The 15,925-nt window shown below is 43.5% G+C and overlaps 2 protein-coding genes across 2 annotated transcripts in view; both read right to left on the reverse strand.

Moving 5' to 3' along the window:
* SARC_01794 (hypothetical protein) overlaps positions 1-326 on the reverse strand; it is a 15,613-nt gene extending 15,287 nt beyond the window's left edge. The window contains exon 1 of the mRNA XM_014304462.1: positions 157-326. Within this exon, the coding sequence (XP_014159937.1) occupies positions 157-203 (47 nt within the window). The 5' untranslated portion in view covers positions 204-326. The remainder of the gene's footprint in view (positions 1-156) is intronic.
* A 10,714-nt stretch (positions 327-11,040) lies between these two features.
* On the reverse strand, positions 11,041-12,380 carry SARC_01795 (hypothetical protein; the record flags this gene model as incomplete). The annotated part of the gene is made up of 2 exons (XM_014304463.1): positions 11,041-11,764; positions 11,839-12,380. The coding sequence occupies 2 exons, from the start codon at positions 12,378-12,380 to the stop codon at positions 11,041-11,043; spliced, it is 1,266 nt and encodes a 421-aa protein (XP_014159938.1).
* Positions 12,381-15,925: the final 3,545 nt, after the last annotated feature.

A 15,925-nucleotide genomic window follows, 5' to 3' on the forward strand; every position in this document is an offset into this window, starting at 1 on the left:
TAGATAGATAGATAGATAGATAGATAGTATAGATAGATATATATATATATATATATATATATATATATATATATATAAAATCACATATTTATTTATATGAACAAACTATGAACAAACGATATTTACACACCTACATATACATCATATAATACACACCAGTCATCGTCGTCCTGACGTTTCTTCCCCTTTTTCTTTGGCGCCATGTTGTGTGATTGAGTTAAAGCTACTTTAATTTCAGTGCGTAAACTGTGTATAACGATATAAAGTCTAAAGTGCACAGATTTATTTAAAAGTAGTATATGATATAAACAGTGATTTCAGTAAGTATATATACATATATTTGAAAATATAATATTAATCGTTCTTTCTGTGTATTTAGATAGAACCACTCACATGGATCGTCCATCAAGTCATCAATGACCTCCTGGCTCCTGCGGACCTGCGATCGCATCATATTCGATACATAAATAAATTATTACATATGCTGCAGAGTTTTTGATTGCCAGAATCAGGATCACGAAATCTGGGCTCACCAGAAATTAGGATTTTGAAATTGATGACTGAACTGGTCCCATTTGAGTGCAGAATCGTATGCGAAAAGAAAAAACAGATTGTTTTTTGTTCAAAAAAAAACGTATACAAAGAAGAAACAGAATGGGTTTTTTTTTGTAAAATAAAATGACTCTAAAAGTGCCGGACAAATCTTCTGAAAGAATTTATTCAATCTGAAAGGTTTTAACGGGAAACGGCTTGCGGTCGAGGATGAGGTTTTAGAAAGTGGCCCGCCAAAAACATAAATACCAAACGTTTGCATCACGTTTTCAATATGTGTATGTATGACTGTATTATGTGCAACAAATGTAAAGACCCCGTAGGTCTGACACGAACGAGAGAAATATTTATTTTATTTGGGAGTCTAGGTTTATTATTATTCAGCTTGTTAGGTCGGTCGCAGTGTGTTACAGCGAAGAAGTGACACTGCGATCGACTTTCCTGGCTATTTATAGGCGGCAAGAGACCAAGGGTGATCTCGTTGGTGCACACGAAAGTGGCGCGCCCAAATAGTCTAACGGTCCGCTCAGTCCTTGGTCGTCTTCAGGTTTATAGGGAAAAGGGGTTTTCCGCACACACAAAAGTAAGATGCGAAAAACCATCGTATAGTTTATCATGACGCGAGGGTCTTACAACACCCCATCCGATCGGAAGGAGCACAATCGGATTAGGAACGCGAGGGTCAGAAAAGTAAAGTAGGAAGAAGAGCGAGGAGCCATAACACATGAACCATAAGCGGGTGGTCTCAAAATGTTAGCATTGGCGGGGAAGCGTGGCTTCAATCTTAGTACGCCAATCAAGGAGTTGAGAAGCGCGGTAAGCAGAGTTATTTCAATCTTAGTACGTCAATCAAGGAGTTGAGAAGCGCGGTAAACAGGGTTATTTTTCACAGCAGATTTGAAAGCCGTAAAACGCATAGGAGTAATGTAGAAATGCGGCCTCCGGTCAGTCTAAAATATCAAGATCAAATGAGATAACACATTGGTTTTTATTTGTATTTAAAATAATTTAATGCAAGTTTTTTTTTCTCCAACATTTTCATAGTGTTCTAAATTCATTTTGATGGCTCCAATAGCCTGAGTATTTGGTATGACTCATTTACTTGGACCTATTTGAGACGATAGTAGATGTAGGATATTATAAGCTAAATTTGATCATCTCTGAACTACTACTTACAGGTTTTGGTCTTCCCGCCAATCTCCAAAACCCAATAAGTCTTTTCTTTTTTTTACATTTCTTCAGATGGAACTTAATTTATATTAGCTAATGTATTAACTTGACTTACGTTCTTATGTCTATCTACAAATTAGACATGTGGTCATGAACACTTAGTACTTCTAGTGAAAATTATTCAATAAAGAACAGTTAGAAGTGCATCCTGTGTGATCGAGGATATTAAGGCTCTTACCAAGAGGCAGTCCCGATCATTCTTGCACAAGCTACCACTGCTAAATCCTAACTGACTTAAATTGTATCTTAGTTTATATAACATAGTTTAAAACATAGAAATATCCATCGAAGTTTACAGTAAGGTGCTGGCGTAGAAAAGCGTCATCGGCATCGCAAAAAAACAAAGCCAAATCATCACGGGTATATTTGTAATGGTCAGCAAGGGACTTATACTGCCGTAGAGCACCATTGAATTTGTATCGAAACAAAGTGGCGACAGGCTAGTCTGCAAAGGCATTACCAAGCTGAGCTTTATCGTACTCGGGAGCATCCTTGAAAGGGCTGCAATAAAACAACTAATTAGTATAAATCGGATTACTGCGATTTCCAGTAGCAGAGGCGGTTGGGGTAAGAACGATAGACACAATATTTTTTAGCAGTAGCTCGGTCCTAAATTGTATGCTTAACAGGGGGATGGAGGGAAATAACAGTAGCTGGGCCACCTCATAGTACTCGATCAGAGGAAGAAGTAGTATTTAGTTAATATAACACAAGGTGTCCGATAGCAATCATTGCTGAGTCGTAGCGGTATTCATTAGCCTGAACCGTTTGAGAAACACGAGCCTTCCTGTTGCGTTCCCAAACGCGATTAGCATCATTCGGCTAAGGGATAAGTAAAATAAAGGGGATCTCTGATGGTCTATCTTCATTCAAAATCTCCTCAAGAGCATGTACGACGATTTGAGTGATGAAATTGGCGATCGGTGATCAAAGTGTAGAATGAAACATTTGTAACTGTATTTATACTGAAATCGACATGACGGCAAACTTCCAACTTTCTAAGTCTCATGTGGTCTGATAGTAATAGCGGTTAATGCACACCATGTATATATTAATGAGCTTCTCCAAAAGATCATTGTGGCAGTGGCCACCAGTAGAAACAATATGGCACTTAGTGCCTTGTGTATTCGTATTCCAGCTCTGTGTATATATGTAGTACGTTTAGCGTTTGTGTAAACGCTAAGTCAACCTTTGGTGCCTTTTGTATTTTATTGTCTACGTAGTACAAATCACTGTGAAACAAATTGTGTAAACCACCTATATGTTCCTGTGGCCTTATGCCCGATACTGTGATTTACAAGTTCGAGAAGTGGATAACCTGTCGTGTACCACCGTTATATTACAACCAATGTATCTGTCTTTCTAAATCAGTGTGTGTAACGTTGTTAAGTGTATAGATCGATTTCGCTCGTATGTTGTGAATGAAATGAAATCGCTTTCGATTCATCAATCTCTAACGTTCCAACGATATATTATATGTATTATCCTATTGTCTTGCATTGTATTTGGCGTGTATACATACTTGGGAGTGTCTATATAATTGTGAAATCTTTAAATCGATTTAAATTAATATTCGTAATGGTATAGTAATATAAATGTGTATTTGCTTTAATATCTGTCTACGTACGTCTCTACCCCCATTCAAGTATTAAAACTATTATACCGTGTGAATGTGTATGACATATCGTGTTGTAGTAATTGAAATTCCACAAATTGTTGAATTAAATTCCTTGCATGAACTTTTTATTGTTGTATGACGTCATATTCTAAGTATAGTGTTGTTATGCCTTGGAATCGGTATCCATGGTATAATATATGTCCATGGTATTGTGCAACGTTAGATTTCGCTACTATCGTATCTGTTGTATCCTAATTGTCGTTGAATATGGATTATTATACTATGTAATTATATACTAACCTATGATCGCGATCAGTTGATCAATCACTGTCTATAATCGATGCCTATCTATTTGTCCTTCATCAACTATTGTTCTACCGTTATGTGTAATGTATTAGCGCCGTAAATCTATATCCTAATAACACCCATATTATATTTATTCGTACATTATGTTTTTTTTTGTCTTTTTTACATTAAATGAGATCACATTCAATTGAATGTGATCTCAACATTTCGTGTAGACATGCGAGTGACTCTGTTGTGTTGTGTGTAGCGGAAGCCATGTATCTATAACGCACATGACCTCCTCTAATATATGTAAAAATTTGAGCGGTGCAGCATGTGTATTTGCTGAGATATCCTTGTTTTAGTTATGTGTTATATTTAGTTATTGCATGTTTACGAATGTTAGCGTTTATCTCAAAACGTATAATGTTCATTAAAACATTAACGTTTTGTGAAAACGTTTATTGTTTTCTGAAAAAATTGAAAAGTTAGGCCTATTTCTAGGCTCCGTTATTTTGTGTTTATATACATAAACACCTATGACTAAAAGCGTAAAACGCATGCGATTAAAAGCATAACATTTATAAATGTTATCAATTGTTGTTCGTCTCTCGTCCGCCTATAGTGCGGGCGGTTACCGTTATGCTACAAAATGACTCTAATAACATTGTACTATCCTCTTTCTTCTATCATCACAGGGTTGACCGTGTGTGACACCTTTGTCTGTGACGCTCACCAACCCTGGGTATCAGTGACAACCCCCTGTTGTTCCTGACCATATCGTATTATACCATTAAACCTATTTACTATGGTCTGCTTTTGTTCTTAGTGACTCAAAGTGTTATGTATGATATGCGCGTGGTGTGATGTCCTCATGAGCATACTTGAGATGGGCACGCTTTCCGTGACTCCGTCACAGCGCATTACATGTTCCGCCTGCCACACCAATAGGGTTTCGCATGTTCCTTCGTCTACGTAATAGTGTCTCAACTGTATCGCCTCCTGCGTAACACATCGCATATGTTCCGCCTGCTGCGTAATAATGTCGTACACGTTCCGCCGTCTACGTAATAGTATTATCCATGGTATCGTTGGGTACGTAATAATGTTATCCAAATCAACACCACTCATAGCGACTATGCAACACGCTTGAGGCTGCGGGTTCCTACCGACTCTCAAGTGTTTGCGCAAAGTTCAATGCGGCGTGTCCTCAGGGCTGCTCACCTCTGAGTAAGAGTCAACAGGGTGCTTGCCTGTACTCTCAGCATCTAAATAACCATACCGGCTATTCTGTCAACTATGATATTGTCATGCAACACGCTAGTGAGGCTGCGGTTGCTCACCGACCTCAAAGTGCCTACGCAAAATTCAATGCACCGTGTTCTCTGGGTTGCTTGCCACTGAGTTAGAGTCAACAGGGTGCTCGCCTGTACCCTAAGCATATAGATATACTTGCCACTCACCACCACCGCTCGTGTTTAGCGACGTTTGGCGTCGTGTGTTTGTTTGTTTCTATGTCTGTTACATTAGCGTTGCACGTATATTATTATGACACTAGTGTAAGCCCTTGTATGTTTATATGTGCGTGTTGTCTTCGTATAGGGATAATCTTTGTATAGTGTATGATGTAGCAAAATATTTATATCATTTCCGATGTTGTCGAATATGTAGCAAATTGCTTATATCATTTCCGTTGTTGTCGAATATGTATCATGTTTATCTATCATAATGTATGTAAGCAATGTGTCTTCTAATATTGATCTGTGGAGCTCGTGCATCATATATAGACTAATACAGGTATCTAGTCTATATATAACAGCTTTTATTAAAAGAATATTACTGCGCCAACATCGACTATCGGTTATATGAATGTGTTGTCATCACCCATGCACGCAGCAAGGTCGCAACCTCGGTCAGACATACCATCGACCCAGGCTGCTCTAACCTTGTACCAGGCGTTGTTGCCGTCGACTCTCACGCGTTTGAATACGTTTGCGATATGCGGGCACGACGTTGAGGTCATCGAAGGCATCGGCTGTCACCCATGTAGGAGATCCTTCCAACCAGTGTACCAAATATTCCGACTGTTGAGTCGCCTCAATATGACGGTGCGATATGATATGTCGAAATGTCGACCCGCCCTCTCTCCATAGAGATTCATCAAGTGGTGGTTCCGTAGCCCGATGTACAAGCCGAATAATCTCTACATCCACGGGTCGGTCTCTGAGCTCAGGCAGCTTGCTGCCATCCTTTGCTCATAGATGGTTACTCTGATTTTCCCGACTATGAATCACGTACGGACCAAGCGGTGGTTTCATGGCTTTGGTCGTTGCTCCCTGAGCGAGTATCATGACGACGTCCCCCGTCTTAAATTCAATCAAATCAAATTTACGCATTTGATCCGTAGCCTCTGCCATGGCATCAGTATACTTAATCGTTCTCTGATGAAGTTTTGGTAGGATAGTCTTCTCCAAATCATCCAGCCTCTTTAACCATGCATCGTTCGTGGTAGGAATATGACCAGTTAAGTCACCGGTCATGTTTGCAAACGGGACATGTCGTCGACCAAAATAAACGCTGAATGGTGCTGACTTGTGACGTCGTGATATCAGAAGGTTCTGGTATAACATAGTAAACGGTAGACATTCATCCCACAACTCCAGACAACCAGCACACAATGCGCGCACGCATTTGTGGATTTCCTTATGTCGGCGCTCCGCTGCGCCCAACGTCTGCGGGTGGTATGGTTGGGACGTCTTGTGTATAATGCCCAACGCTCGTGTGATGGATTTGACAATATTGTTTACAAATTTGGTGCCCTCGTCACTCTGAATCTTAAGAGGGAATCCATGCTCACCAAACACTGACACTATCTCTGGCGCCACTGTCTTTTCATCCTTTGCAGGTGTTTCTCGTAGAATAGAGTAGCCCGACGACACATCAAGCACATGTGAAATAGACTTGTTTCCTTTAGCGGATGTGACCGCCATAGGAATGAGATCTATTTGTATGTGATCCCAGGGATATCGAGCGGTAATATTCATTAAAGGATGAAAACCTTTCTTCATCGTATCGTTGCCCAAGCATGTGCGACATAACTTGCGGACTTCTTCTGTGATTGGAAGCATCTGGTCCCACTTATGTACATCGTCGCGCATCTGTTGCACTGTCACTGCTGGGGCCGGATGTCCTTGTTCATGAAATTGCCATGTCAACTGTACACGACGGTTCGCTTCCTCGTGCCCTGGATGATTCATCACTGTAGCACCCGCACATATCTCAGGAATTCGTACAGCGATCTGTCGCATTCGTTTCGACATCACCGGTTGTGCCCAATCTTCCTGATAATGTGTACCAGCGTCCTTACACACAGGTACCTCCAAGCCTAAGTCTCACCAAAATGATGAATTGACTTTGTACCCAGATGGAGGGCCAATACGTACCACGATGGTATGCTCCCACGGGTATTTACCACAAGCCTGTGAGCCGTGCTTCAAGAATGTGTGAGCAGTACGTGGGATAAGTAGCGTGTCTGCTTGCATCATCGATGGAAGTAAAAGGAACCATGGCGCACGTGTGTTCAACGTTAAAAATATTGTTGCCGACGCCTTGTCCTTCAACACCTTACGTAACACCTTATGTATAAGACGCCACAAGGGCATCCATGCGTTGTATTTACTCCAGTCAAACTTAAACACCCCGCCAACTTTGTCGTACGATCAGTATTGGCGAAGCTGAGTGTTATGACTCGAGGCAAAAGCGTCGACGTCGTTTGGTCCAAAGTGCTTCTGGATGTGGTCAAAGAAATCCGGAAACAACTTCCAACATGAAGTATAGAACACCGCGGGGGTAGTTGATAGCCGCCGTACCCTCATGAACACGACTCCACGTGTCTGGCAACTTGCTCAGTTTTCCAGGTACATGTGTAATAGTAAAATTGAATTGTGCAATAATATGATGCCATCGCTGCAACATGCTATTCAGCTTCAGCTGAGTGTTCATGTATATGAGAGCCTTATGGTCGGTGTGTACAGTAAACCGATGTCCAATGATATGATCATGAAAGTGAACCAAAGCATAGGTAAGTGCTAATAATTCTTTCATCGGGGTTGCATATGTCTGCTGTGCGTTGAAGAGAGTTCTCGAGAAGAACATCAGGTAATGTTTGCGCCCGTCAATCAATTGAAACAATGCGCCACCAATTCCATAGTCGCTTGCATCCGTCTCTAACTCAAGTGGTACACCATCAACAGGAAAGTTCAACCTGACTGCCGACACGACAGCCTCTTTGTTACCGTGCGGTGTGGGGGACTAATAGTAAAGTGCTAGTGTATCTAAAGTATGGTGCGTTCGAATGAAATTATTTATGATCTCACCCTCAGTTATATACTGATGATGTTTGCACTAGTGTTCAACCACTTGGGCTGGCCAGGGTAAAAACTCGTATGATCAGTATGAGAAACCCTATGCAGAACACTTTAGCACTCGTATATATTTTCTTGAAATAAATATATCATATTCTCTGTTACTACACTCAGTCTCGGACCTCGGCTCTCGGCTAGCCGGTGGCCCGTATTCTATAAATAGAATAATCTGAGAAGAAGTCTCAAATTACTCTTACGTTCTCTCGGGCTGACCCACCTATACTTATATTAATTGGAGAACAAGTCCCAAATTACTCTCGGGCTGACGACGTAAAACGTTATTAACGTATATAGAAATACGTCTACTACTGTAGTCTCTCACTCTTTTATCTGATCCCACGCCAAATGATGTTCTGGCTTCCAACGATCCCCAATGGGCTCCTTTGGCTTAAGTTTAGAAAAGGTTCGGAGTGGAGTTACCTTGTGTACAAAGTTCGGTAGATGCTCATGTAGAAAGTTTGCTAATCCTAACGCAGAGGCAATATCCCTTTGACATCTTGGAACTGGCCAGTCAATTAAACGTTGCTGCTTCTCATGATCCACGTCAATGCCTTTAGCTGATATCTTCTTGCCCAAAAACCATCACCTCTCGTACCGCAAAGTGACATTTCTTCTGATTAAGTTTGAAGTTATTCTCCGTCAAGCATCGAATGACCTCTTGAACCGTAGCAATGTGCTCCTCGTAATCGTCCGATGCAATAATTAGACCATCAACATAGCAGTCCTGCCATCAAATTACTAATTGTCCGTTGAAATTGTGACGTGAGTGTCGTCAATCCAAAGGGAGTCGACGTAAACGAGTACTGCTGACTGTTCCATGTAAACGAAAACATGTGCTGCGAATCGACGTGCACTGGTAACCGATGGTACGCGGCCGATAAGTCCAACGTGGTGTAGTAACGCTTGCCCTTCAAGTTGCTGATGATTTCGTTGACCTTCGGAAGCGTAAACTGATCGTCCGGAATAAGAGCGTTGATCTGCCGCAGGTCCAAGCACACGCGCACCTTAATAAGTTCACCCGACGGTGTGAATAATGGTACTGCCAACAAAGGAAGGTTAACGATCGACGCCGATGTTCGACGATTGGTGACCAGTTCGTGTTCCCATTTGTCTACCTGTTTCGTTGCATGTGGTTTGTATTTGTCAGATACAAAATTTCTGGTCTGCCGACGTAGGCCCAGGAGTTTATCCCGAGGAATGGGGAGTGACTCCTCACTACCCGGGAGTGTGCAGCGAGCTGCATTCAGAATAGTATCATTAACATTCAGGTATTGGCGTAGGCGTGCGCGTATATCACCTGGCTCGGACAAGTCTGGGGCCATTCGAAGATTGATTGGTTCCAGTAATTCATCCCATTACGATTAATCTCTGGAAATGGAGATACTAATCCGGTTAAGCCTAATCTCAACTCACCCATAATATACATCCCCAATGTTATATCAATGTTATCCGGTAGGTTCATAAGTTCAAGTGTACAACCCTCAGTAGCAGTTGACCCGTACTGGACCTTTGTTGCTTGTGTTTTGCTCAAGCGTGGAGTTCTGAAGGCTTTGTCCGCCAAGTATATGTAACTATCCTTGGCCGGTGGTGTAATAGAGAGGTGTGCCTTAGCTGCGGATGCCTGAGTGATGCCTGAACTGTTGGCCCCCGTGTCAATAAGGGTGCGCATGCCATGTCCGCCCAGTTATAAAGTAACATATACACGGTTGTCAGTAGGAAACAATTGATCTTTTACTGCAAATATTCTTGTTGCCGAACGACCAAATGGCATGCACATGTTTACCTCACACACCCCCGCCTGTCAATCCGAATCTATTCCAACTTCCCAACCATCGGGTGTCTGCTCTTCTTCCATCAACTCATTGTCACTCTGCACATACGACTCATCGACCAAATCATGAATGTGCATCACTTCAGTCTCCCCCGTCTCGGTGGTTGGTTGATTAGGCATAATATCACCGTCCACTAAGTTAGCACGGGGTCGGAAATTAGTACTCGATCCGTGAGTCCCGCGTGTCGATGTGCTTGTAGCCGATGTACGTTGAACTGTAGCCGCACCATTTTGTGTGCGGCTACCTGTGCTAGCCTGGACCGGTACTCGTTATAAGTTAGGACAACGACTTGCATGTCCTGGTCCCGGCGGAATGTTTTGTGCACATGATCGACAACCTACCCGTGGGTTCAATGTAGGCGGTGCATGCGGGTTGGCGCGTGTATTCGCTTCCGTACGCAAATTTGAGCGTGATCGCGAGTTCAACGGAATTTTCTTCTGCTTTGTCAATGTTCACACGAGTAGTTTCGCGACTGTGGATGCATTCGAAGAGTATCCCGGTAGTACGCCCCACCTGCAGCTTGTCGTATAAGTTTAAGTATACCATGGTTGCGGTATACTTGTAGGGGGTTCTCATACTGTCGCATTTCCATGAACTCCACCTGGCGTTCTAAATCACGAATCTGAATATCAAGTGGTACCGATGGCTTCAGCTTCATGCATGCTAATACCTGGCGGTATGCATTATCCTCCAGGTCTTGCTCTTATGTACGTACAATAAAAGCAGTGGCATCCTCAAATATCATAGACTATAATTTTTGCTCGTTTTCCACAATAAAATCCAATAGCGCCTTAGGAGCCCCTTCATACTGTAGAGCTCGGTGTAAACTCATTTGTATATGAATCGGTTCTAGCTTGTGGAATCGCGCATTCTTGTGCCAGTCCAAGATAAAAGCGTGTGGCTGTATCTTCTGCGGATTGTCCAAATAATAGTTACCCTGCGGGGTGGGAGGCCATTCCTTCGGTATTCGTTTGTCGACCGCTATTAAACACGTCTTCAGAGTCTCATTCGACGCACGAATTAGACCCTGTAGCGCACGCGCATCGTCTATACGTCCGTCTGCTTCTACCTGCATCATTCGTTGGGTTAGTTGAAAAACTTACATTATCATCTCGGCCGCTGTCGATGCAGTAATGCTAGGCTCCGTAGGTTCCGATCCTTTATGACGTTTCACTGCCTGTGAGTCTTTCAAGTAGCGGTTGTGATGAACAGGAAGGTTCTTGCGGTATGCAATCGTATCAATAGGGACATTCGCCGCATCCTGAAAATTCTCCTGTAACTCCTCTGGTGAACGTGGTTTACGGTGACGTTGCAACCTATCCCGAAATAAGCTCGTTACCACATGACTCTGGTTCATCTGTTGCTGCGGGGACTTCCTTACTCTGCGGAAGGCATCAAAGGAGCGCTTTGCCGACGACGATAAATTCCGAGGAGTGTCCATGTCCAAGTGTAAATCCGCAGGTTCCAAAAAACAATTCACCAAAGTTTTCGAGGCCTGATACCAATCCGGACCATTTGGCGGCATCTCATCAGAGGTCGGAATTGTTTGTGCCCGATTTCGAGCGTTTGTCAACAATCGCGCTCTGCGAGAAGCATGGACATTATCGTTCGATGCCTGATACCAATCCGGACCATTTGGCGGCATCTCATCAGAGGACGGAATTGTTTGTGCCCGATTTCGAGCGTTTGTCAACAATCGCGCTCTGCGAGAAGCATGGACATTATCGTTCGATGCCTGATACCAATCCGGACCATTAGCCGGCATCTCCTCAGGGGTCGGAATCGTTTGTGCTCGTTGTTGAGCGTTCTGCAACGACCGCTCTCTGCGAGTGATATGGACATTACCGTAAGGAGCCACCTGAGGTATAGGCTTCGTACGTCCAATTATACGTTTCACCGGGCTAATTTGCCTCGTGTTGTTAGCCCCTTTGTCAAGTAACTGGCGATGGATGTCGACCCTGCCTGCGTTGGGTATTGAGGAGCCCAACGTTGTTGCACTGTTGGTCCGGCCTGAGTCTCAGAAAAGTCCTCATCCACGGTCGCCTGGTCCAAGTCCTGAGGTGTAGACGTGTCAATATCCGCCAGTGACAACTCACGGAGTTGGCGGAGTGGCTCTTGAATAAGACGAATATTGTCCGTGGCTTCCTGCACATGCATCATCGTATTCAGGTGTCCCTCTACATCAGAAATCCAGTTTGGGGACTGTTGAAGCTTACCCAAGGTTTTAATTGAGTATTGGCCCTCCGAAAGCAAACGGGTTAATTTCAAATGGATTTCGACCTTCTTGGCATCTTCAAGTGCAAGTTTCTTGGCAAGTGCTGACTCCACCTTATCGCATAGCTCGGTTAAACGGCGAAGATTTCGAATCAACCGACTCAACAACCGATCACAAGCTTGCTTACCCACCGTTGGCAACGGTCTAGTCTTGGGTCCCGTCATCGTTGAATTTATTTTCTTAACTAAGCCGTTTCTTAGTTGATTTAACCTTCAACGAACGTAGTATAATAAATACAGTAGTTCGGTCACTTAAAAATGTAGTCAAACCCGAGTGACACTTAATAAAGAGTGTTAAGTCTGAAATAAGTGAACTCAGTCAGAAGTGCCGTTTTGAACGGCGCGTCTGCTGTATTTATTAATCACGTTCATGTGTGGGACGAGATTTTCTCTAACAACGGCAGATTGTGAAAATCTCCGTATCTCAGATTATGGTCTCCTAGTTACTAAATAATGATGACATCTGATGAGTTATCATTCTTTCTCCATAACTTATATGTTCCACCATCCAGTCCGGTCCTCGGGTCCGTCCTTCAATAAAATCCTCTTAGGCCCAAGTCTCTGATTTGGTCCTAAATTCCTTTTGTCAGTCCGGTCCTCTGGTCCGGTCTTAAATCCTTGTCTACGGTACTTTGTCATTTCACTGTTGAAAGGGCCATCAGAATCAGTGATATACTCAGCTGTCCAAGCCCACTGTTCTGTCTGTTGTTGTAATTGCTGGATTACATCGAAAACAGTCATTTCATCTTAATGTAGAGATGCACCAGAGACGTGGACCCTGAAATGTTCGTCTATACTGACCATCTAGTATTTAACCCCACAGGAAGTCTGTGTCACGACCTTCAAGTCAAAATGGCGGATAGCGCCCAAATACATGCCACGGTCAGATTGTATTAATAAACCGAAAATAGGGCCAGGATTGTTACCTTTGCGTATACAGTCGTCACATGTATTTAGCAAACGGAGCAGTCGGTAGACACACGTGACCAGTAAAAAAGATTAAAAAGCATTCAAGATAGTCGAGCTGAGCGGAGGTGTCCGCGATTTAAATATAAGGACCATATCACGCGAAGTACACGTTGTGGGGTAACACCATGACCATTAACAGAGAAAGGGGTTTTGGATAGTTTTGTTTGTTAAGGCTACGGGTTGAGTTATAGGCTGACAGACAGCATTAGGTGGTCGAGGTACAATTTTATACGTAGTTTGCAGCATAGTACGCCGTTCATCTTCTTGTAAATCTGGAGAGATTATGTTTGGGCGCATAGAAGAAGATGACAATGTAAAGTGTAGCTCAAAGGGGGTGTAGGCACGGATGTGGTAGCAGACTCAAACAGCAAAGGGTCAAAGACAGTTGCCGCAGGAGATACATGATCAACTGGATCGTCGTTCAGCACACACTCTCCATCAGGTTCAGGTGCTGATGATTTGGAACACGGAATCAAAGCGGTTGAATAAATAGGAGGGGTTTGGTGTGTATCTGAAGGATAAGATTGATCGGTCTGGGACACACAGGGTCGGTAGTCAGAGATGAGGGCGAATAGTACTGCTCAGGTACCGGCTGAGATATCGCAGGAGAAGTACGGGAGGGGAAAGGGTGTGATGAAGCCCAACGCTATTTCCGTATCTCCACAAAAGAACGACGGTGAGCATTCCCCAAAATGGTCTCCTGATCAGGGTCCACCTCAGATGGGGAAGGACGGCGCTTGGTCAAAGCCATATTAGACTTGCTATTTGTCCGTACAGGATAGACAACACTAGGGGGTGGGCCAGTAGTGCCGAGTGAGTTCCAAAAGGCAAGAGGTATAGCCAACGGATAAGCAGGTTTCGGTGTAGAAATAAGTCCCGCAATAGTGTATTGCCACGGGAGAAAACCCAGTGGGCGGGTGCCATCCTTGAGGAATGTGTCCTCTGTATGAGGAATAATGATAGGTAGGTCAAGAAGGTATCGGAAAAATGTTGATAGGTAAGGAGATAAAGTCTAATAGGGAAGAACTGCTATGGCTACATTAATACAGTAACCATGTTTACGCGGGTCAAGGACCGGCCATGAAGCAGGATGAAGCTTGGTAGGACAAAAAAAACTGTAAAGCCTTCTCGAGGAAAAGCTTCTCCCGATCCGAAAGCTGTTCTTTAGGCGTGCGACGGCGTTTCTTATATAGGGGAAGTGTAAAGTGCCAATCAGTTGAGTTTATGCCGGAACAAGGCGCTTCCGGGAAGACGGTTGGGGTTTAGGCGCTGTGGCCTGAAGAGCTGTATTCGCAGTAAATACAGCATCAGCTTGTTCCATGCGCTTAGCGCGAAGTGGTTGAACCCAATCAAGAGGAAAGGGCAGAGTAGGTTCTGCAGAGTGGGGTATGCGAACGAATAATCTAGAGCCAACACCTATAGGGCAGGCGTCAACAAATAAATGAAGATGATATGATGGGTCCGGGGTTACTAACATGATAACTCAATTGATAGCCTTTAAAACGTTAAGCGGCATGAGTAGCAGCCGTATACCGGAATGGTACATTTTCCTTGGTTAGGTCAGTAAGTGGAGAGAGCATTAATACCATGTGCGGGACATACTGTGACCACCAATTCATGGTGGCGCAGAACACCTCAATCTTATGCTTGTCCTTAGGCGGGGGTGTATTTAATGCTTTGAGCCGAGCTTGGGTAATAGTGGTAAATTACCAAGAGTCACTCGACCATAGTAGACCTTGAAGGAGTCTCAGAGGAGGCATAAATGTGTCGTAGAAGCTCTTAGACGGATGCCAGCCTTATAAATATTCGGGCGTAGACCAACAGGGCATCCCAATGGCGGTGGAAAGCCAGTTGGTTCCAATGGGCCATAGCGCCGTCATCAACAAAATGCTTTAAGACATCACGGAGAGAGCGGAACGTTTAATCCTTTACTGAAAATACGCCAGCAATGAGACGCCAGACGTCGCCCTGAGATGTAATCCACGTTAGAAAATCTCGAGAGGATTCAGCATAGCGAAGTTGGTTAAAACTACAGGCCATATCCATCGTGGAGACAACGTCACCACGGCGGATATGGTCACAACACTCTTGCTCAGTTGGCATCGAATAAGGGTCAACTCGGAAGCTTTCATTGTTAATCTTATAATTTTGACAATATCGTACATCTAAAGATGTCGGCTTCACACGTGGATTCTTGCGAGCAAGGACTACGCTAGACATCCAGGGGCTATTAAAGTCGCCTCGCTCGATAATACCCCGTTTGAGGTCACGACTGCAACTTTCTGCCTCCCAGTAAACCGATTCCTGGTTCTTTTGTCTATATACTATTCGCCGGGGAACGACACCTTCGTTGAGTTGTATTTTGACTTCATAAATAAGAACAAAGTTATGGTTGTCAGGATCGTAAACGTTTTGGTTAAACGCATGTTTTAGTACCTCTTTTTGAGTAAGAGTCTTGTTCAGTAGTGTCGCCAAACGATCGACACCAGTCCAATCGTAAGTCTCTAGTTCACCAGGAGTTTCCCGGCACTTGCGGTGAAATTCCAAAACAGTAGCATCATCCACCTGGGCCGGAATCAAAACATAAACATAGGGGACAAGAGCTGCAGACTGAAAGGCGGTTGTTAGCATTTTAAGCCAAAGCGAGCTGGGGAATAAGTACAGTCCCAATAGGTAGTGAGTAGATTGTCCGTCGGGCAATATAACTAATGAGGATATCGCAGGCAGCGGGTATTTTTATT

This window comes from Sphaeroforma arctica, assembly GCF_001186125.1.
Source record: "Sphaeroforma arctica JP610 unplaced genomic scaffold supercont1.75, whole genome shotgun sequence".
NCBI lineage: Eukaryota > Ichthyosporea > Ichthyophonida > Sphaeroforma > Sphaeroforma arctica.